The sequence below is a fragment of the Anopheles moucheti genome, chromosome 3 (assembly GCF_943734755.1).
Source record: "Anopheles moucheti chromosome 3, idAnoMoucSN_F20_07, whole genome shotgun sequence".
Taxonomy (NCBI): domain Eukaryota; kingdom Metazoa; phylum Arthropoda; class Insecta; order Diptera; family Culicidae; genus Anopheles; species Anopheles moucheti.
The window spans coordinates 29,511,466-29,535,301 of NC_069141.1; the positions used below are offsets into that span (position 1 = coordinate 29,511,466).

Genomic DNA, 23,836 nt, shown 5'->3' on the forward strand with positions numbered 1-23,836 from the left:
TGCTCAGTACAGAGATCGATTGCTGAGGTTTCGATTGACGCTCACCAAGAAAATGACTTCTGTGATAGTTGAATATACGTCTATAGTTCATGATCCAAGGATTGATACTCAATGTCTAGTATGTTACCATTTTTAGTAGGTACAGTCATTTCCCGAGTTACAAGAATTGCACAAAATTTTGACAGTTCGTGTAATTTTGAAAGTGAAATTCAATTTCAAGGGAAGGTGAGTGAAAATAGCGTGCCGCGGCATTCGAATCTCGGCGATCGATATTTGTGCTAAGCACAACAAAGGGTATCCAGACCCGTGAAATTGCGATTTTCTTCACAGAAACTTACCGGCAATTGGTTCGACCGTTTCACTACAGGCAGGACCCAAGATACCGATCATCCGTCTCTGCCGCATGTAGTAGCTGATGAACGATTTCATAACCGTGTCCGCACGGCACTGGCCGTCGTTCTGCTGTACCGTCAGCCGGTAGTTTGCGAGTATGGTGCCGTTCTGGTTGATGTCCTCTTGAGCCATTAATGCAGCCGGTGCGATACCCAGATACGTTAGGCCCATCCCCGAAAGCGGAAAGATACCGCCGACTAAAACCTCTTCCCTCGATGCCTTCGGTTTCCACCTTGCCCAAACCGACGGCTGTGTCAGCATCCAATCGCACGCTATTTGATCGTAGTACCTGGTCACTTCCAGCTGATCGGCATCAGCTTCCTCGCGTGCCCGCAAGATCCGGTCTTCGTACTTATCGTACAGGTCGAATATTTGCTGCATGTACTCCTCCTTGAAGTAGACCATCAGGAGCGAGTTGAAGGCATATTCCGCCTCCTCGAAGTTTTTGCCGTAGTACTTGACCAGCGGCGTCATCTCGTACTTGCACCCGGTGTCATTGCTCGCAATCATATCTTCGCACCGTGGCATCATGACCGGGGCGTACTCCTCCGTTCGGCTGCTGATCACCTCCGACGGTGTCCAGTGAAACACGAGAAACTTCTTTGCATTCTTCCGATCCGTCCTGTACACATCCATCAGCTGACGTATGCCGAGCCGCAGCTTATCGCCCAACCAGATCACCTTCAGCTGGAAGTCCATCTCCAGGATGTGCTTCACGATAAAATGCGTGTCGTCGTAGTGTGGAGCCAGCACCAGGGCACACTTGCGACCCTCGGTACAGTGGCTGGGAATGAACATGCCGTACTCGTCACAATCGTTGCCACACTTGCGCTCAGAGTACTTGTAAATCAAACTGAGCACGGTCTCCGGGACGTCAAACTTCTTGATGAGATCGTAGTACCGCTGATCGTTCCGATCCTCCTGGAACATTGTATAGATGAGCTGTTTGGGAAAGACATCCTCCTTACGGATGAGCGCTTTCGGAATGAAGAGACCGAATCGGCCCGGGTGCGTAATAGCACCCCCTTCCCGTATGTCCTCCGGGATATAGTGGTAGTCCGACAGTAGCCAGACCTCTAGATCGATCGTGGGTGTTGGCCATTCCCTTCCAGGGCTGCAAAGACAGTGAAAAGTGTCAAGAAGATCACCCATTAGTAGAAGCCATAACAGACGTCCTATCACACCTATTTGCTGGGCATAATTGTGTACGCAACACTGGCACACAACATTGTGCCAAAAATAGAGAACAAAATGGAGGTATTTTCATTCCGCGGACGAGCGAAATAATGCAAATCAAAACAACTAGAATCAAAACAAGCTCGTTCTGTAATTCTCTCCCGAGTGTGTCTTTCTTTCATCGTAACTGTGCTGGTAGGCAAGGTAACGCAGACCGTGCCGAATAGGTCGCGACAGAGCCGTGTCACACGGGAAGGAAGGTAAAAAGTTGTATGAACAGGTTGTTCTGTACGTCCTCACAAACCTGTCAACGCGCGCTCGAGGCCTATTGACACAGATGAACTTGTCTGAGGAAAATTCTAACATGGAGGATGGCACAATCTGTTGTGGATTTGAGCTCTTCGAGACCTTCGTTCGGGGAATGCTGAAGGGCAGAACAATGACAAATTTTACGATTGTTGGAATCTTTTTTGTTTCTATCATTTTCATATCAATCTCGATGCTACGTCTGTGCCTGATGCTACCCACAGTCAACTGAAGAGTACTGACCAGTCAGCATGACGTAAAGTTACGATCGTTACGATCTGAGACAGAAATTATCTGAACGTCTGGTAAGGTTGCACCCTCCGATGGCACCCCTACCTCACCATGGCAATCAATCAATATCTTATTTTTTCGTGTAAGGTTACCGTGGATGGTATTGAATTTCTGTTGACAGTCAAATTTGTCAATAACCGCGGATCGTACCTGACACTGGATCTGTTTGTTCGTTCCGTTTCTCTGATACCACACACCGGCTGCATGATCCAATTATGAAAAGCGATCACACGGATGTAGACACATCTAACTGCTACGTCTAGTTACCAAGAGAGCAAACACTCACGACCCTCATCAGGGTTTCTGAAGCGAGATACTTTTTATCAACGGTCCAATACTGCATGTCCGTGACATTTTGAAGACTGGCCTTTTTTTTTTGGGTGGTTTTGTAACACTGCCGTCGAAACAACCGATTTGCTTTGAACCATTCGAAAACAACACTTTTGTGGAAGCGTGGAAGGACGCCTTTCAAAGGAGGTTCAAGTCACTCCCGAATATTTCGCATATTATTTATTTTTTGTACTTCAATTCATCTTGTTTGCCATTCTGCGAAATTCTAGGGACATTAGAGGGTTCTGGCTAGATCCCAAATTCTCAGAAGAAAGGTTCCATCTAACACAGTGATCGTTATCAAATATGTGTGTCTTCTCGTGTGTTCCTATATGCTGTTTTTCGTGTTGGCAATGTATTTTCTTCTACTCCATATTGCTACAAAACTATACGCCACTTGTCGAAAATTAATCAAACACAAGGAATCTGCGGCGTGTGCATGTGTGTCGCTAATTATATCTTACCCAGCAAACCGATAATAAAGTAACACTTTAGATTTGGCCATAATTAAAATCTAACCATTCGTTTGCCGCCGAATTAGAGCACGGCAGGTTTTTCATGAGCATCCTCACTGTTATCCTCCAGCCGATCGGCTTATTATAGACCAGCCCGAACGCCGCAAAGTGACGCTGTATCTAATTATTGTAATTAATAGACAGGCCGTGACCAGCATTTTGCAACGCCTGCCGTCCGGTAGTTGCGGCAAGTGTCGCCTGGACGGTCCCGTCCAAACTTCCGAGCTGAGAAATCGGACACTAATCCGGCTGTCATTAGGGTTTGGAGCTCATATACGCGCCGTGATGCCGGTGAAAACTCGCACGCAGATCATCGATAATGGAAGGTGGTTTGCGAGTTTTTTGCTGTTTTCCCGTTTTCTTTTATAAGCCTGTGAAAAGCTTGGAACGGATTGATGGTTATGGTTCGGTGCGTACGTCGTCTGGGGGGGTGCGTCTTGGGCAAACAGGTTGATTAAGCTCAACGGTAGTAACATCTTTAGTGCATTAAGTTGTGGCTTTGATTTGATCCCTTCCTGGTGGTTCTTTACAGTAAAACGACACCGTCATTTGAGCATGGCTTTAACGAATCACGATTAACTCCTAAGCTACTGGTAATGTTTTAATTTAAAGCGCGATAACCTAAAACGTTATAACACTTTTCATTAAACTGTTTTTTGTTATGTTTTTTACAAGACAGATTAGTTTCATCACTCATCTCTTGGGCCTTGTTCCACAAAAGAAAACTCGTTTCAAGCTCAGTGTCGGTACTTTTAAGCTTCGCTCTTTATCGCCTCACTCGTCCCACTCATTAATCGGCCGTGATTCGGTTGCATCGTGGTGCATTTTGCGTACAAGGTTCGCACAAAAAACCTTTATCCCATCCATCATGTCAGCCTTGTCTGGAGTTTAATGGCGGTACTGTCTGTGGTTGCAGACACACAGCAGCACCAGCAGCAGCAGCAGCAACAAAAAGAAGCCAACCTTCCATATTTCAAATATCCCTCCACAAGCCCAAGTTAATACAGGCATACAGAAGTGTAGCAAAAAATACTATACTACCTGCAAACAGCAAACGCAAATACGCCACAAACAACGCTGGCAGACGTTGTTCGCACACGTTCCCGAAAAAACAAACGGAACCCGTGAATTGTTGTCTAGCCATAAGGAACGAACCTTCCGTTTCTTGCCGTAGTAACGCACTACTCAAACCCAACCAGACATGGGATTTGTGGTGAAATGATATTATACACATATAAATATGCTTCTTGTATACGTTTTTTGTTGTTGTTTTGCTGTACCAATGTGGGGCTTTTGTTTTTAGATTGCCTTCGCTGTTAATTGTTGTCCGCCGGTTCTATTTTTTACCGTCATCAACACCACCGCCAACACGGTCCGTCCTCCTCACTACATCCGTCTTTTTGACAAAACTACCGAAATTAAATATATACGATTTGCCATCAGGAAATTTATGACCATTTCCACCCAATTCCTCGTTAGCCCTCCCCTCCACACTGTGTCGCGACCGGTAAGCCACGATTCACCGTGCTGAGGTCAACAAGCGAATATTGTGTTCCAAGCAAAGATACAGAGACAGAAAAAAACTGTGTTCAAGTATACCCTCCTAAAATTCCCTCCTAATGGGTTGAACCGAAGTTAATGTTAAGGGAATGTTCCACCTTTTTATACCCACAACCAAATGTCACTGAACCTGCCCAGACCACCGCCGTGTTGGACACATAAAGTACCGGAATAAAGCATCATAAGCGAACGATCAACCAGACCCCCCAATTACCAGTCTGGTGCGCCATTCTGCAACTTAAGAAGTGATTTAATTTGTTTGAACACTTATGGCATGATGTGATTAAAGCAATTTTTCTAAAATAAGATTTAATTCCGATGATAGAAAATCCCATGCTAAGGACTGAAACAAATTAAGTAGAGCATGCTGTGGAATATTGGAGGATAAAGTACAGAGGACTTAGCTAGCGTTATGGTTGACATCTGTCAAAAAAATTACTAATCACCATCCGACATTTATAAGGTTCTACCCAGACAGTATAGCCCATTGAGGTATTTTACTTTTAAATAAATTTAAAATAGTATGAACAAACTGTTCCAGCGCTGGTCATGTACAGGAGCTATGTTTAACATTTATGCCATAAGTACATCCTAATCAGCGTACACCTACCTCGATAAATGCTCCATGGTGAAGAACTGCCGCATACGTTCCGTTTCCGTCAAAGGAAGATTATCCCGAATTTCGATCAACCTTACATTCCGATATCCAAGAACCTCGCGCAGATGGATCGCGTAAATGCGTGACAAAATCTGATGCGTGAAGCGGTGCGACACCTGCAGCGAGATTGAGTTGTTCAGATTGGAGGACGCAAACCGTGGCGTTAGGTTTTCTGTAACGAAAGATGGACAGCAGTGAGATATATGGCCCAAACGCCCGTACGACTTATATACTAGGGAACGTTATGGTGGTGGGTAGAATCCGGAATTTGCGAGAGTGTAAAATACGCACGCATGTCTACGGGTTTGGGGGATAAAATTAGATCAGGTGACCTTGCATTGGGATGTCGCGGGAACGATTCGTAAGTTTACAGCTATCGTGTTGGTTAGTTTTCGCATTGGAAGATCGATCGTAAGTGCATTGGCGGTGATCGTGTCACTTTCAAATACTACCAAGTTCAAGTTCCTGCTTGTTTCTTCCGCGAAAAAGATGCGCGTGCGAAAGGGTCACACGCGAATGTTTATATGATGGTTTGCACAGTTTTGTTTTGGCGTTACGGTTTCCGGTCTTCTCCACAGCGATGTGTTAATTATGATTAATGTGATAATTTAATTACAAACATACTAAGGGGTAGAAGACATATTTTCTTTAAAAGGTAACAATAAAATAAACAAAAATATCTGCAAAATATTTACCGTAACAGTGTAGACAAAATAAACCAAAATTTAAATGAAAAGGTCTAGCTTGACGCATAATATAATACCTCATTAAAAATTTGAACAAATGTTCCAACAAGTTGTAACAGTATGTTCTATGTTGTTCTAATACTTAGAATGATGTACCCAATATAATGTTCCATGTACGGAAGATAGGTTTGACAACCCTGTGTTCGGACACGGTAAAATGTAAATTAAAACCCATAAAAATGACTTTTTTCTCTCTGCTTTGTGCTGAGAAACAGCATGTCGTCACATGAAGGGAAATAGCTACGCAAAATAGATGATACTCTGTGTTAAATTATTTATTTCTTCCGGTTTGGAATGTTTCTATTTCCGGAGCGAGCTTCTTCTGTTCTTTGACTTTTCTTCCTCGTCTAAACGTCTAAAACAAACCAAAATTCCAACATTTTTTTTGTGTTGTGCTCGCGGAGATTTTCCCGCGAGCCCTTTGCGTTGCCCAGAGCACACAAAACTAATCCGGAAAGCGCACTGGAAAAAGAACTGACATGCAAAAGGAATCACAACGGCACACACACACACACAACGTTCGTTGGCGTTTTCCGCCCTTATTTTGAATATTCGCCCTCGACCGCAAAACACGCGGCTCCGGGTCCATAAAATGCGAACGAAACCTATCGGCTAGGATTTATGTTTCCAAATATTGGGTTTTGAGAGTAATGGTCCCAGTGGGTTTCGTCGCGGGTAGTTGCGCAAGCGGTGAAAAAGATCAAAAACAGAGTACAGACAGCGAGAGGACGGTATCAGTCATGCGTCCGATGGCAAAAAAAAAAAATAGATCGCGACATCTTAAGCGCGAAATGGTGTAAACAGCAAACCCCCAAAGGGATAACGGTCATTTCTTCCACCGTTCGTGCCCGTTTCCGCTGCGCGTGCCGCGTGTGCATGTGTTGTTTTTGTTTCCCATTTTATCTCTTGTTGCGAACGCAGTAGGCTAGCCCCAAACTTTTGACCGAAAAACACAACGCAACCATTCGCGACGGCAATAGAGCCAAGGATGCTGAGAGAGAAATGGCCACATACACATACAAAAACAACCATGGTCATTTCTTCCCTACTGCAAACAGATTCATCGTCTGGCCCAAGCACGCAAGATCATCATCATCCACATCTGTGGGAATTATTTGTCAGGAAATTCGGTCCCAGCGTGTTCGGTTAGATACGACGCGATACAGAAAGCAAAAGTCACAGCCGGTACGCGAATAGAATCGTGCCGTGGTTGTATGCTGTGGTTGGTCCGAAGGGGGTGGTTGGACGAAAATAAATGGCGAGTCCGTAAGTGGTACTAGCGTTTTAAGACTATTGGCCGCATTGGACTGCTGTTGTCTTCTTCTGCGAGCTAGAAAAACAACCATTTACGCGCTGTCACCAATGTGGTTTTTGGGGTGGGTGACCGTGCACCATCCGGTGGCAAGCTGTAGTAAGAATGTGATATTGTTGTAGAATAATTTGATAAGCACGCACGCTAGGGCAAATCGCGGTCTCCAAGCTAGAAACCCATCCACACCACACACAGTCTGTTCGAATGTAGAGGCGATTGAGGTTCCATTGCTTTGACGTTGCAGACCCATCTTGGGGACGCTAATACTATCGTACACCGAACTCCCCCTCGGGCGGTCAGTTTAGTCTGAGACTGAGGTAAGCAGCATAATTACCGTATACCGAACCGTTCGTCTCGAATCCCACCCCATCTCCTGTTCAGAGGCCTTTTCAACACCCAAACTTTGGCCACGGTCAAACGATTAGGCTGTCAACTGGAGCGTTTCCATCGAACACTCCCTCCGTGCTGCACCGTGAGCCGTAGACGATTCTACCCATTATTGCGTGCGGAGATCATCCAGCCATGCCATTCCGCTAATCCGCAATTGGAAAACGACGAAGGTGAGCGTCTCGAGAAGCACCATTCTCCTGCCGGTGGCTAAATTTCGGCAAAAGTCCGAGGCGAGGTACACGCTCGGCTGGGGTTGTAAAAACGGAACGCGCTGTTGGGAGAATCTGCCCGCAGGGGTCCGTTTTGTGGACTTGAGCTACCCAGAAAAGGTACCGTGGGATAGGGTGCAGTGGGTTATAAAAAAATAAACAGCACTTGAAATACTAAATGTGAATGGCGTATGTCTAGTACTTTAGCCATTTTATAACAGATGGCGCTGATGGTCGAATGGTGTGTTTGGAAAACAATATTGAAAACATTTATGGGGTTTATTTAATTACAAAACAATGGTTAAAATAGTTGTAAAAAGGTTGCTTTTGCCAAACAAAATAGTAAAATATCGTTCAAAAATAAACAAAACTAGAGTATCCTCAGAGAAAAAGCTTATTAAAACAAACAATATTGAGCAAACATTATATTATTGCATTAATTAAGTTGTAAATTAATATGTTATGTGCCTTTGTTCAGAAACTTTATGCTTTAAATTTTTTTTAGATTTTTCCGTCTTGCTTAATAGTTTTTATTTCAACCACAGTTTTTTTTTCTCTTTTTTAAGTAATTTTCAAATAACTTAAAGTAGAAGAATAAGATATTATTTTCCTACATCTTGGGTTTTTTTTTCAACCAAATTCGATTCCGTACCAATAGAGATAATGTTTTTATTGCTCTGCAAAGGTGCTAAATACTTCAACTTCACCTAAACGTTTACAGTAGTTCATAAAAAGCAATGTTACGAATTAAAGCGACATTTTCAGGACCTGACAAACGGTGCCCGTCCGTTACGGGTGTAACTGAGCGTCTACGGCTAGAGGAGCAAGGATCAAAGACAAATGACTCACGGCCCATTGACCACACCGTATAGACACATTTACGGACGGTAGTGGATTATTTAACACATTTTAGAAAGGACTGTCTGGCGGTCTGGGCTGACGATGCACGAAAAGGAAGACACAGGCGCACGAAGCGATGAAACAATAACGCAAAGAAACGAAAGCAAGCTGCAAAACGATAGTGGGCAAGTTGATAGCGAGCCGGCTAAACCCATCAGCTGGTTTAGCCAACAACAGCAACAACGCAACGGTCAATGGTCATCGGCGCTAGATAGCTCCTTTCGTGCTGAATTTCATCACATCCAAACCTCCTGTCGCTCAACAAACGTCATCGACAGCTCATTTCGTCGCTTTCAACATTTTTCCAAACTAGAGCATCTCGTAAAAGTATAAAATACGATGCTTCGGCGAAGAAAACGAGCGCGTGGGGTGGAAAGCTGATAAAAAATATAATTCCACACCGCACCCGGTCTGCTGTCCTCGGCCGCTCGGTGCGAAGTATAAAAGACGTCGGAATTTGCGTAGTCTGTCTATTTATTTATGCCGTCTAGCTGTCGTTTGAGCGATTAACATAATTTTTTTTATGATCACTGCTAATTTTACCGCTGTCCCTTTTGGTGCTGCGTCCAACCGGCGGCCAGTGCCTCGGTAATCGGTCTAATTTGAATGGTGTTCCGTCCCGCTGGTGGTCTCGCTAGGGTGTTGCGATAAGGGGTACGGGCTGTAAGTGGGTGTACAGCAAGCTGGCAAACCGAAATTCATCGAAGCACAAGCAAATATGTAAACCACTGTTTCGAAGCTTCATGAACAAACCCCACTGGTCCTAGACTGGTTTTATTGTGATGCACGGTGCAAGAATATCATGGCCGTGGTTTGTTTTTAATTTAATTTTACATAGCTTGCCGAACGAAGCAAAAAAAAAAAACACGAATTCATTCAATAAACGAAAAAACTAAAATAGCTTCACGCAAAAAAACATCCCACACAGAATCACACTTTCTCACGAGGTGAATAGGCTAGAATGACGTGAACCAACCTTGTAGCGGCGTTCTCCTCCTAAGAGAAAGTGGATGATCTTAATTTCCCCTCCACCGAAAGAAATCATGATCGTTCCCAGCGTCCGGCCAGGTGTTCGAATTAAAGAAGATTTGCCTTTGGCTTTTCTTTTTTTTCAAATTAACATCTCGATACAGCGACACTCAATAGATGTATCCCAAAATTCGCCTTCTTATCCGCTGATCGAATCACATTTATATGACCACTTTCGCGCATCGTTCAGCGGAGGCAGAAGCCGAACACCGCTGAACAGCAAAGCCCATCGTCAGCAAATTAGCATATCTATGGAATGGGACAATTTTGTCAACCGACCAAGCAAACAAACAAAACAAACTCCTCGCTCCTCAAAATAAACGGCCAGGGGGCCAACCCGTGCCACCGGAACGGGAACGGGAGACAAACAATAATAATCATTAAAATGCCAACGCCCCAAAAATGCAGCCCGGCTCGGCCCGGCCTATCGTTTTGCTGTGGGCTTTTGCTTTCCCGATTGATACCATATTTTATTATTATTGCACACTGTCGGTTTTGTAAACCACTCGCAAAATTGGATGACTGTTAGCATGTGAAACCAGCGAAAGCAAATAAGCTTGCATATTACGAGCGTCAGTGTGTCCTTTGCGCTGTAATTGGCTTTTGGCGATCGATATCGAACCGCGTTGTGTTAGGATGAATTAGAATTAATTTTCGATTACAATGTTTTATGCAATGTTTGTGGAGCTCAAGCAAACCCAAATCGAAGGCGATAAATGTATAAAAAGGAGCGTAAATATGTTAAAAGATGCGTAATGATTTGGTTGTATAGTTGCTAGTACTCATTCAAGCATAGCTTACGACGCATATGGCAACTATCAGAAAAAGGTCTAATTAATTGATTCCGGAAACAGATAATATAACATCCGTTGCCTTATTGGTTCTGTGCGATTTCTTCTGGAAGTTGGTTGACCAAGTGCGTACTAAATTCGAAGTCGATACAACCATCCCACAATGTTCTCTCGAAGTTCTTGCTTTAGTTCATGCTTTTCCATGAACTATTTTATAGTTTTAGTATTTCACTTCTACCGTCGTACGAGTTTTGTGGTAAGCTGCGCTGCGATTATGATATCATGTGCTTGCATTGAACTAAACCTGCTGGGTGTTGTGGTGTCTTCTAAGGACGTTGAAATGTAATGTGCTGCGCTTGTAGTGATAGGCGCTTGCGTTGTTCTATCATCTCGAAAACCTTGTAGGCTTTAGGATTTATTTTTGTGTTAAAATTTTATCAGACATCCCTCATGTCCATGAGGCTTCATCGTTAACGAATGCACGGTCGGATTAACAGTAGCATTTCCAGTTTTCATAGTCGGAACTGCTTCAAAATTCCATCCAATATATTCCTCCTTGGATAGGAATAACTATCTCCGAAGATCGAAGTTGTTAAAGCGTCACCGTCATGGTCCTGAAGATTCCGACAAACATCGCTCTTAGACAGCTAACTGAAATGAATTTCTATTTCCGCTTCAATCCTTCTACTAGTAATATTGATTACGACTATTTCCACGTCAACCCCTTCTATTCACCTAAAATTAGACGGTCCTGACCTGACAACGGTTTACTTTAAGGGTGTTACCCAAAATAAAAGTGCCCGCTAGTTTAAGGTTGAGATTAGAAGCGTTCCTTCTGGAGTGGAATCTCTTCCCATAGTAAGTTGTCGCGTGACTCCACTTCAAGAGACGCTTCGCTGCCAATATCGCTTTAGGGTGTCCACACAGCCCGGCGGTGGAGATGGGGCGTCTTTAATAGCGGGTAGGCAGTGTTGTTAATTGTTCATGTTAACCAATTCGCACCGACTGTGTTTGTTTGGTTTTTGTACATTTATAGGGCGAGGTATTTACAACGCATATTTGTTTTCTTTCCGTGTGTTGGGAGTTTGTTTTGCTTACTTAAATGATTGTTGTTACATTAAATAAAGTGACTGTACAGCCGTGATAAAAGCACACGAAGTAGAAGGTTGCGTTCTTCAGAGTAATGATTTCTTTGAATTCCTTTTGTAGAGAAGTTTATGAGATGATATGTGTTTTATACTTCATGTAGCCTAATATATTAGAGAGGCACATAGGTACAGTTGAGGTAAGAACTTAAATTCATCGCCCGTTAAAACATATTTAATTTTTCGCTTGAAGGAATCGCTTAAACCTACTGCAAAAACATGCTTTCATGGAGCATAATAACGAACAAGGTTTAATCGCTATTCGAACTCCAACACCTACCGCGGTTTCAAGCACCCAGCAAAGCTACCTCGGCCACAATGCTTCCATGCTGCAAGCACTTGCAAAATATCGCTTTATCATTTCAACAAAGGAACAAAAAAGAATCCTGTTTTCGTCCTCGCTTTACATTGTAGCTTGTCATATTTTAATCGTCCACTGCGTGGCCCCATTCCAAACGATCGCATCTTGCTCCTCAATCACGTACAGCACATTTATATTCCAATTTAAGTTTTTAAAACAAAACATTCATGGCGCATCCTTCCTGCAGCCTGCACCCGTTTCCCCTTTGCGAAAGATTACCCACCCCGAAAACGGAAACCCCATTAACTGCGGTATTATAATTCATTTTTATTGAGTGTCTCCGCACACACTGGTAAGTTTCGTGCTCGGGCTCCGTTAAGGTTCTGCCGCCCTCAGAGGCTATTGGCGCCGGTGGTATAAGTTCGCTTAACAACAATTACAATTTGCCGCCCAATACGCCGGGTTGCCTTTATCGTCTGCGGGGCGCCCTCGTAAGCTGCCGCTGGTTTGCCACAATCCTTTGACGTCTGTTTTCCGATTTTATTGCTCCACGGACGAGCGAGATTACGCGTTCCCTACATGGAAACCATTACATCGTAAATCGCTGTTCAATTTATGTTCAAGACATAGTCAACGGCATAATGCAATCGGAGTGACAAATCACAGATTGTTCTTCCGTATGCGCAAAACATGTACCCATAAGGGGTTACGCTTTGTCTGGCAACACGCCAAAAACCTATGAGCTCGTACAGTATGTTGTCGTTTTTTTGTGCCATAACAAAAGAGTTTCCGCGTGTCGAGCATTTCTTGTTATGAGAGTGAAAGTGAGAGTCATGTGTTGTCCTACCAGAGTAGGATAGAGCACGGTAGAATATTCTTACAGAATCTGTTTCATATCCGCCGATTTCTGCCATCATCCCTTACACCCTTACAGCCAACAGTTATACAGGCCAGTTCCACTGTGTGAGTGCTGTGTGAGATGTAATTTCCATGCAGATGTTGAAACATTTCCCTCACATGGACAGTACGTCGATCTCTCTGTTTTTGGTGTCCTTTTGCGTGTCCTTGCCGGTTTGGCCATATGAAAAATATGCGATGCGTAATTCCAAAAGCAATACACACAGACCGAAAGGAACTCACTGGTACGGAAACATTTCTATGCATTAGAGCGAATATTTCCTTTCCTTAAGCTTCTCATCTCGTTTCGGTTTCGTTTGTGCCAGTTGTGCCCATAAACTGTGCTTAAAAGAGCAAACTCGCGCCGAATTCGAATTATAGAAACATAAACAGTACGATCTAATTACGTCGCTTTAGATCCATATGAGGGGAATCAGCATCCCTGCCGGGCGACCTAATTGGCGCCCGGTCCCATGCACAAGCGCAAAGAAATGTAATTGAAAAGGAGCCCCACGACGAACGCTCATAAATTATTTCATTGCGATCGTAAAATATGCTGCGCGTATTCGCTGCCCCATGCATGCCGGGGCCCCAGCAACTGTTTGTTGCGTATGCAAGACCTCCCGGATAAACGCACACAAACACGCATGAGGCCGGTTTGTATTTTAACGGTCAGATCATGCCGGCACGCTGACTACAGTGGAAGTTGTTTCAAAGCGTTGCTTTAGTTTTGTTTGCACCCTAATGCTTATGACGCTGTCGTAGCAAAGGAACCTTTCCAAACTCGAACCCCGGAAGTGCTCAAAAGGCACTTGAAAAGGTAATGCGAGAGTTGGCTTTTTTTTTCGAGGGGTTACGAGGGAAAATTTCTGCTCTGCCAATGTCGAGCGCAGATTTGGACCGGTGGCGACGCAATAGATAGACGACCGAGACTCAAGCGAGTCCTCCTGAATCAACGTGATAAGGATTGGGTTTCGGTGGTGGACGGTGCGGTGACCTTGAGATGAGCAGAAACGGGAAAATGGGATAAAATCGGGTAATGGGAAACGAACCGCCATTATTCAACGTGCTCATCGAGCGCTGCAGACCCACCTGAGAGTAGAAGGAAAAGAGCGAAAGGAAGCAACAAAAACGAAAACGGTATCCGTGTTCAGCTTATTCACTTTTTCGTCTTTACCGATAGCTACACAAATTCCACATGTATTTGGCCATCAATATTTAGACAGCAAGAGGGATAAACGTCTTCTTAGAACGGCATACTGTGAAGCCACCAAAAATTGCAGGGTTACTTGATTTTTCTTTAGATACGCAAATCTTCATACATGAGAATACTGAGGATATCCTCAGTGAGAAAAATAATGACGTAATAAAAGCGAATGAGACTGAGCAACAAATCATAACTGGTTGAGATGCATAACGCCCTGGAGCATGCAATATTTGAATTTACCAGCAGCATATAATTACAGATTTTGAAATAAAAGCACCGAAGCTTATCTAATGTCAGATATTTGACCAAACATATTACATGTTTCCATGGGAATAGAACAAACACGTATCCTTGATGCCAAAATGTAGTCAAAATACCAACATTCCATATGGAAATTCTATAATCAAGCAGCAGTAGAATGATCAGTGGTCTAATTTTTTTAACCCAATCAAGTTCCATGTTTTGGATCTCGGTTACACCAGGGACTAATCGGTTCTTCTAAAGATTGAAGTCATCCACTAGATTAATTATTACTCGATATTAGTTTATCTTCAGCTTTGGCTATTCCATTGGAAATTATTATTATGTTTGATGCAAAAGTCAAATTCTTCCCAAAACTCTTTACTGTTGTATTTTTTTCATTTTTGTTGCTTGTCCAATTGTCAATACCAGCTCGGTAACGACTGTTTCATTTCAATTGTCCTAACTTTCATAACATTGCTGACAAAAATGATTAATGCATCCTTGCAAATGGTACCACTCACTTCCACCTCAAAAACCCCTGTAAATTAATGGACGCTCCAGTAGCCGAGCAGCAAAGCTGGTCCCTTTTGGTCCCTTTTGGCCTTTTTTCGTCCTTTCCCGTATGCGAAAGCACCGGAAAAAGTGCCACCAGAGGGTGGTAGGCGGCAGAGGACGAAACTCTCGACGGAAGGCTATACCGCTGGAACGTGAAAGCACTACCGAAAATGCGTAACTGGTGATGCGCAATGGAGCAAAATCAACCAAAAACCAGCGCTCCACCAGTCGCAGTGGCGAACGACCGAAACGGAAACGCATGGTGGAAAGCAAACGAGCGCTTTTCCGACCGCCGGGAACAACCCAAAAAACAAAACGAAAAGAAAACCATCTCCGTTGCGATGTCCGTCGCCTCACAGAGCTGACAGTCACAACTAACGCACAGGCCTGCATCCAGCATAACGGTTATATGAAGCTTTACTTTTGCGTCAATTTTCATTCCACCGGCACAAACAAAAACACACACACACACAATACAAAAACGGAAACGCAAGACGACAAATGAAATGAGACGGTTTTTTGGTTGAAGTGCGTCTTTTCGCGCCTTCCGGCCGGCGGGCGGTACAGAAACACGGGCAAGCAGCAAAAGGCGAGCGATGTTGATTTTGCTTTTTAAAATGCTGTAAGCGAACCAGAATGGATGGCTGCAAACAGTAAACAGGAACTGGACCAAATTCGGGCCGAGTTTTGTTTGGGTATTTGTGTGTAGGTTTTTCTCCTGCTCCGACTGCTGACCTTTAACGTCCGGAATGGGAACACAGAGCCCGGGGAAAGTGACATTGCTTTGAAGAAAACTTTCAAGCGTATAAGGATTCTTTTTGTTTCAGTTCCTTGCTGCTCAAACATTCCATCGCATTCGATGCCCTAAAAAGGTAGCCTTAAGGTAAATCCCAAAACACTGCACACGTAACGCTCGACCAGCGAATGGCAACGGTGGTCCACCGATCGATGAAGGTATGTACGCAACAAACAGCAGGGCTTCTGGGTGCCGCGTGCCGAAATTTCGATACTGCGTAATAACGTGCGTTGGCAGTCCGGGAGGGCCAAGACAAGCGACTAAGTTAAACCCACCCAAGGACAGAGTATGACCGAACCGAACGACCAAAAAAGTGAAGTATCAAGGGAAGTACTTTCTTTCTTTGATTTTCTTTCGCCCAGCTTTACTTCAGCAGAACGCCTTACGGTCGAGTCGGTTTGTCAGTCGCCACCACCACGAAGGTACAGTGTATCATGTTTGACGAATGCTTCTCGTTGTTTCTTATGACACAGTAACGTGGCCTTCCGTTGGTACGGTTAAGGAGCAACGATTTATTTAAATGTGAAAAATGATTTTCCCACCGGGTAGAAAGGTGTGCTGTCGGCAAAGCTATCGCACCAAATGGCGTCCACAAATTGTCTCCTCTTTGTCCCTGCGTTTCGTCCTTTGCTTCCGGGTCCGGTGCCCACAATGGCACGCCTCGTCTGTTCGGGTTAGATTTTTATCAACCAGCAGTAAATTGTTTAAGGATGCAAAAGTTGGCTCAAAATCCAACCACATCCCATTCGCCTACGGGTCCGAAAAACCTTCCCAGGGGTTTCTCCCAATATGGTGAAAATGAATGCCCTGTTGGGGTTGCTGAAGCGGTGGGTAGAATTTGGGTGTTTGGCATGATGCTGTACACACCCGCACACACAAATTTATGCACATCACATTCAAACAAGCCCCGGAAAGGAGCATCGTAGCGATAGACACAGCACACGAAAGGGTACAGTTTGTTGTCGCTTGAAGACACTCCACGACGTTCCGGAGTAAGCTTTGATAAAGCTTTTTTTATCGCTGCTGACACATTTCATCTTTTCCGTCCCGGGCAGCGGTATGTTGCTTTGGAAAATCCAACAAAAAGTTCCACCCAGTACTGGTGACTCGGCCATCAAGATAGACACATTTCTGCGTGTGGATGATTTTTGTTGTTGTTCACTGTCTGTGTTATCAATTTTCCATGGGTCCTTTTTTCACTGAGACAGTTTTATTTAACCTCACCATACGCGAACGGGAGAAAATAATGAACAACGGCCGCATACTTAATCGATCCGTTGCCACCGTCCGGGCTCGATAAAAACGACAGCCATTTTTAAGTATGCAATATTAGCATTCCATGCTCGCAAGGATCGCATTACGTTAAACGTTCCAGATTAGCGGGCTCACTTAAGGTGGAAAATGGCGACACAGCCGAACGCAGGCCATGGTGACAAGGGTTCCGGTTGGATATTTAGTGATATTAAAATTCGTCCCACAAGTGATGACTACGCCTGTAAAAAAAAGCTGCAAATTGGAGGATTTTTGATGAGAAATGATAATATGCCTGCCGGGGGGAATACTAATAATTTGCTTTGACTGAAGGCAAAAGCTTAGACTTATTTCTGGAACATCTACTTGAAAAAAATTAAAGAAAGTTATTTGCCAAATAAAGTAAAATCAATCTACGAGAACAGTTAAATTAAGTTTGAAAACGAAGCGTACAGGAAGTGGCTTTTTTCGACACATAAAACGGAGTATATTCAAAAATAAACAACGTAATATGTTGTATAAACTCCTAGATGTTAATATAATTCCCGTGAAACAAAAAAAGCCATTGTAGTTATCCAACTTCACACAGTTATTTGATACCTCATTACAATTCTAAAGCATTACCTACCAGATGAAAACTAATTATCAATCAATTCTAATTAGATTAATAGCAATCGGCCTCGAGCATCTAACGTCTCCAACGTTCCCAAAGCCCGAGCGCCCGGTTTTAATAAATCATCGCATTCACAATCAGTGCTTCATTATGCTGAAGCGGCCCACTCCCATCCAGCCCTTGTATACGTTTCGATGGAACAACTTTAATGCCGAACGATGGAGTACTGCTGCTTACCAAACGGTTCTATCGAGATAAGGACGAAAAGCTCTCGGTGTGCCGTTCCCTGCATTTTCAAAATGGTACAAATCAAATGGAACCTCGCCGAAAAACTCGCAGAGCGCACTCAACTCAACCGGGTATCTGTGAGCCATCGTGCGGGCCACAGGACCCGGTATCGTTTTACAAACCACCGTTCCCCCTTCATCATCTCTGCGCGAGTTCGATTCGAGTGTTCGAGAGAAAAAAAAGCAATCTTTGCGTCTTTGATCGAGGTACCCGATATACCTGCACCTGGTAAGTGTTTGCGCGTTTTTGTGAGAAAAATTTATTTACCTCGTAAACGTCCGAATGATGAATTGCGGGAAATATCACCAATCGGAACAGGTCGGTGCCACAAAATGGCACCTTTACTTCCAAACAAACATTTTCCCATCTCCCTGCAAGAGACACGAGATCGGGTGGGGTTTTTCCCGGCGGATCAAATCACGAGTAACCAATTCTTCCAGCAAAATCGTAAAATTGAATTAAAATCACTATACATCTCAGCCCAACCGAACGCCCAATCGTACGGTTACGAGCGTCGTTTTTCTAAGTGGACTTGATGGCCGAAACTAGTCGAAAGGTAAATGGAAAGTGTATAAAACACAGCGAACAAATTAGACGATGAAGCTGTCAAAACATATTAGCCCGGTACGCGTATCGGTGTGGAAGAAAAATTATCTTTGCGTGTGGGAAAGAGAAAAGCGTTGGGTCCAGGTCCAGTTAAATTAACACTCAATTCGGCTGGAACTGGTTACTACGGACTGTTCGAAAGCTATCAACAACAGCACCCGGAAACATATCTGCTGCCGCGGTCCCCCCCGTTCGTGTGACGGAGTGCTCCGACGGCTCGGATGGACGGATGGAATGATAGCAGCTCATAAAATAGTCATTTTTCACACCGATTTCATCGTTACACCGGTGGCCCCAAACGCGTACCGTGGCGCCGAAAGTCAAGTCGTCAAGCGTCAAAACTCTCGTGTCATCTGTCAGTCCTGCCACTCGGCCCTCCGCATGGCATGGCACTCGAACCACCGGACCAGTAATTGTTGATTGATGACCGTTGAGGCATTGCTGCGTTCAGGCACGACGCTTCTTCACGGTAGCGAACAGGCCAAAACGATAAAAAAGCAACGAAACTTCTCACCACATAATCAGCTAGATACGCATGTTCAATGGCTACATCATGTCAAACACCATTACCGGACGGGTGAGTGACTTGTTCGAAGGTGGTGCAAATTTTTGGCGAACGATAAAGTCATGCATGACATGCTTGTGCATCATGCGGTTACTTCGGTTTGTAGGGTTCTATTGGTAAGAATACAATGTCTGGTAATATAAGATAATTGCTTACATTTATTTAGGTTGTTACTCTTGCTCAAAACTGTAGTAAGAATGGAGAATGTAAAAAGCATGCATAGTAACAAGAATCCATCAGTTCAATATTCTTTTGCAAAATTGATACCATTTAGTTAATGAACCATTCCAATATCCAATAATGTTGTTTGGACAATGCTCCTCATGAAACTGATCAGATACCGATTGAACTAAATACGTTTATAAAACATAACTAAAGGTTCGTTAAAGGTTGTAGTTGCGATCGGTTCGAATATGCTTCTTCTTTATCGGCACAACAACCTCAAGAGTGGACTAGGGCTGTGACTTTTATTTACACGGAGCTATCTGACTACTCAGTCTTGCGTACGGGGGATTGGTCCCAGCGCCGCTACCATCACGCCACCCGGCCTCCCTGGGGTTCGAATATTAGATCCTTTAATACGCGTCTAATTGTTTAACAATTTTCAAAAAGATCACTCGATCTGGTCATACCATTAAATTTCATACGTCTTCAGTTTGTTTATTTATATTTCAGCCTGTAATTATTGATGTTTTTAGAGGTCTGATAACAAATTATCGTCGATAGTAGCAAGGCATTCATAGTAACAAATTTACATTCAAAACTGTCAAAACTGTAAACCAAAAAATTGTTAATGAATTATTTTAAAATGTTTAATAATGGTATCGAATATGTAAAAATCATATCATACAGGTTTAATGTAATTTACTCGTGAAAGTATATTCAACAATCCTACAAGGTTCGCTTCGGTCCTTTAAGAAAAGAACAGAGTTCCATTCCATTCAAAAAAAAAATAAAATTACTAGATGGTGGCGAAAAATTATAAAGAGCATGAAGAGATTCTAAAGCCGATTTTAGTTTAATGTAGGAAAATGACTCAATCAATAGAAACCAATGCACCAATTGTACTCCAAAAGGTGTAACGAATACACGTTGCCCTTCTATTCTCACCTATAAACATCCCCTACTTTAATATTCGCACGTCGGATGTTTATGTTAATGTCAAACGAAGAATTGTGCTGCATCACAATGAACGGTATTTAGGAGTGGAAATTAATAAAGAACTGTCACCCACAATGACACACAGCATTCTGCGGAAAGCTGTCCTATCATTCGCTACGCTCGAAACGTAAAGTAAATAAAGTGTGGTATAGCCCGCCGAGGAGGAAGTTCGACAGCGCGTGACTTCGGCAACAGGAAAACCATTAGAATTGGCACACCACAACCGCACCACGTGTGGTCACGTCGGTATTGTCAGCGTGTACGGTACGCCGTTAAATTCGTCCCGTTCATAAATCATCATTGCGAAGGTGGACGGTACAATAAAGGCCACGACCCGAGACGCCATCAGTCGTGGGCCCATTCGGAACGTGTCGCTCGGTTTCCGTTCGGAAACAGGTCCTTCCGTGGTGCGAAGACAGTTGGCCGTGAAAGTATCGTTATGGAAGTAATGATAGGTCGTTTATAATTTACTGGCGATTGGTACATAAACACTAGAGGACTAGAAACAATAATTAGTAATGGAAACGCATTAAACAGTCGCAACTTCCTGTTATCAATAGAGGCCAGACTCATCTAATGCTCGTATTGTGTGTGTTGTTTTCATTTCCATTATCGCGCATCTTCCCACTCCCTTGACCGTATCCGTGTTGAATGTAGCCCGATGGTCACGTCATAACAATCCGGGATCCGGCTCCGGGAAGCATGGCGGCAACCAGATTGCCGGAGAAACCGGATATCATTTGTAAACGCCGATGAAAACCATACGCATTGCCGGGGCCTCGTCCCGATGACGCCAATGCAAACTATTTCCGCAAACTGCAATGAAGTGCATCTGGCACACCAGCAGAGAGACAAGCACAGCTTCCACGTGCGGACAAGCCAACTATAATTATCGTTTGGACGTTATTGTTAAGATAAACCGCTTGCAGCTGTCTGGAAATAGTTGCAAATGTGTTTTTTTTCTCTTCGGCGAACTGTGATCATATCGTTATGTGCCAGGCTGGGTGGGTAGTTTTCATCCCATCGCTGATAGTGCGGCACATTTACGATTGACGCATATTGCGTACGAATGAGGAGGAATTTCCGTAGTGCTGTTATCATGCTGTCCCTCAATGTAGTGAAATGCAAAGTCAACAAGCACGATGATAAGAGATGAGGAAAATACGTGCAACCTTCAGCGCTCGCTGCGCTTAGAAAGTGTGTCATCACGCTCCTTTAACTTCTTTGCGTCAAAATATGTTTGAAAACTCTGTCAGTATTTCATCCCACGGGAAGAGTCAGTTTTTCTCGGAACAGTTAGACGTATCATCAATATACACATTCCCGTTTCGATTCACTGCAGCGCATAATAATTGACGGATAGATGGTACGGCAAAGAGTTTCCATCCGTCAGCATTGGGGATACAGTTGAAATTTATTGCTTTTCGCTGCTTGCGGATGTGGCGCTCTGCTTGTAGCCAAAATATCGACGAAAATCCACCACAAAACAGTCAAAAAAAAAAAACAGGAGACAGAAGGAAGGTCTTCCTAACGGCCAAACCACCAACACCACCATCGAGAAATGTGCCTTGTGTCGTAAAGGGGCGAAAAAAACTCAAAAATATCGATCGACTCGCGTGTAGTTACGCAGTTCGCCCCACCGCCGTTTGACTTTTACGCACAGCTGAATTGGCGGCCAAAATTTAATCTTTATCCACTTCGGCCTACTTTTCAGCGGGAGGCGCAACATTCCAAACCACTTATAGCGTTTTTTTTTTTTCTGTTGGAGAGGGGGGATAACGTTTTTTATGCCTTTTGTGTGTGCGTTTTTTTATAAGAGAATTTCCCGAGAATCGCTGTCCGATACGGTGTTGATTAGGTTGGGGTAGCGTTTTGTGCGGCAAGAAGAAGTTTGATCAAAAAGCCTACAAGGGATATAAAGTTCGGGTCGAATCAGTCAACCAATACGTCAAGCTCATCGATCGGTTATGCAAAACGTTCCCTATTGCCGAAAGGTAGTTGGGGGAAATTGAAACGATGCAAGATTCCAACGTCAAACCGTCACATTGGGGTATGTCAAACTCGCTAATTAGCCACCAACATGTTCAATCGACGAGTGTGTGTTATTTTTCATCAATTTTATGAGCTGATCGTTTGGAGCTGTAAACTCTCTCCATTTTCAGCTTCAATCGTTGATCACACCTTGAACCTGCTGCTTTCTTCCGAGCGTTTCAGCTGATCCTTATCGTTTAGTTCCTCAAGAAAACAATCCCTATTTGATAATGGTTTGCCAACTAGACGGAGGAATGTGCGGCAACCGCTAATTTATATGCATACGAATGGGAATTCCAATCGATTGCCGGGGAATCACAGGGTGACAAACACCTGTGAAGGGGATCTATTTTCGAAAGTAGACTCTCCACCCAACCACCATAAAACTCAATCTTCAAAAATAGGGGAAAGGAAACAAAAATTACACCCAACATCGTTACCGCCGTCACGTCATTCGGTCGACTCTCCCATACACACACATTCGTTAACAAAACCATTGATCGTTGATTGTGGTGGTTTGTTGGGAGAGCACTGAAAGCGGTAGCAGGATATCCACCCCGTCGGTTAAAGAAACAGGTGATTTTAGGGAAGCAAATGAATTATGCAAACGATGTCAACGACATTTTATTTTTACATAAATACATGCTTCGACGGGGTGGCCTTTCCCTTTACCGGGCAGCAAAGGGGTAGAGAGCCGTTTCTGGTGTATGATATTTCACCAAAAAACAAAAAAAAAACAATGCAATAAATTATCCCTTCCCATCCTTTTAGCCATGCTATGGGCCATGGGCACATTACTCTCTCTCCAGCGCAGGGGTAAAAGAAAACAAAATAATTATGAAGAAACTGGAATTAATTCCAGCACAGTTTGAAATCGATCTTCAACTAGGGGGGTCTATGTTTTTTTATGATAGGTAGCGATCGGGATGGAAATTAATCAACAAAGAATAAACATGTACACTGAGGCAAGATGAAATGAAAACAAAATGACCCCCAATTATGCGGACATTCTTTGACAATCATTCACACATTTACCTTTTGCCGATGCCGGGAAACATTCGTACTCGTACTGTTCGCTGTATTTGATCACGCTGTCCAGCTGTATCTCACCGAACACGGTCTGCTGTATCGTACTGGCGTACAGCAGCAACAACATCAATGTCTGTAAACGCACCGCCAACGCCATCTTTGGTGGGAATATTTTGAGATGTTTTAAGAGAGCTTTCATCTGTTGCGTTTTGCGGCAGCAATTGCTCGCCGGTTCAAATTCCGGCTTTGAACGCGTAATAACACTGGCCACTAATTTCGCTTCGTTTCGTTCGTGTAGAGCATTCTGCAACGGGAATGGAAATGGTAAAATATTTATTAGAAATTAGAAGTACAACAAATAACCTTAGCTAGAGGGTAGATTGGTAATGATGATTGGATAAATGAAACCATGAAATCATTGCCCAAGGAAGGGCAATCGATCTATTCTCCTTCCCAGAGGCAAAGTAGAAAAGTTCCAAGATGTTGCACAACATTACGACCCGCATCAACGTTAATACCCACCACCATCGTTCCAATACCTG

At 43.6% G+C, this 23,836-nt stretch overlaps 1 protein-coding gene across 1 annotated transcript in view; it reads right to left on the reverse strand.

Moving 5' to 3' along the window:
- Positions 1 to 23,558, reverse strand: part of LOC128303424 (uncharacterized) — a 30,597-nt gene extending 7,039 nt beyond the window's left edge. Inside the window, exons 1-3 of the mRNA XM_053040366.1 lie at positions 23,301 to 23,558; positions 5,182 to 5,401; positions 339 to 1,507 (exon numbers count right to left, since the gene is read on the reverse strand). Of these exons, the coding sequence (XP_052896326.1) occupies positions 339 to 1,507; positions 5,182 to 5,401; positions 23,301 to 23,493 (1,582 nt within the window). The 5' untranslated portion in view covers positions 23,494 to 23,558. The remainder of the gene's footprint in view (positions 1 to 338; positions 1,508 to 5,181; positions 5,402 to 23,300) is intronic.
- Between the last annotated feature and the right edge of the window lie 278 nt (positions 23,559 to 23,836).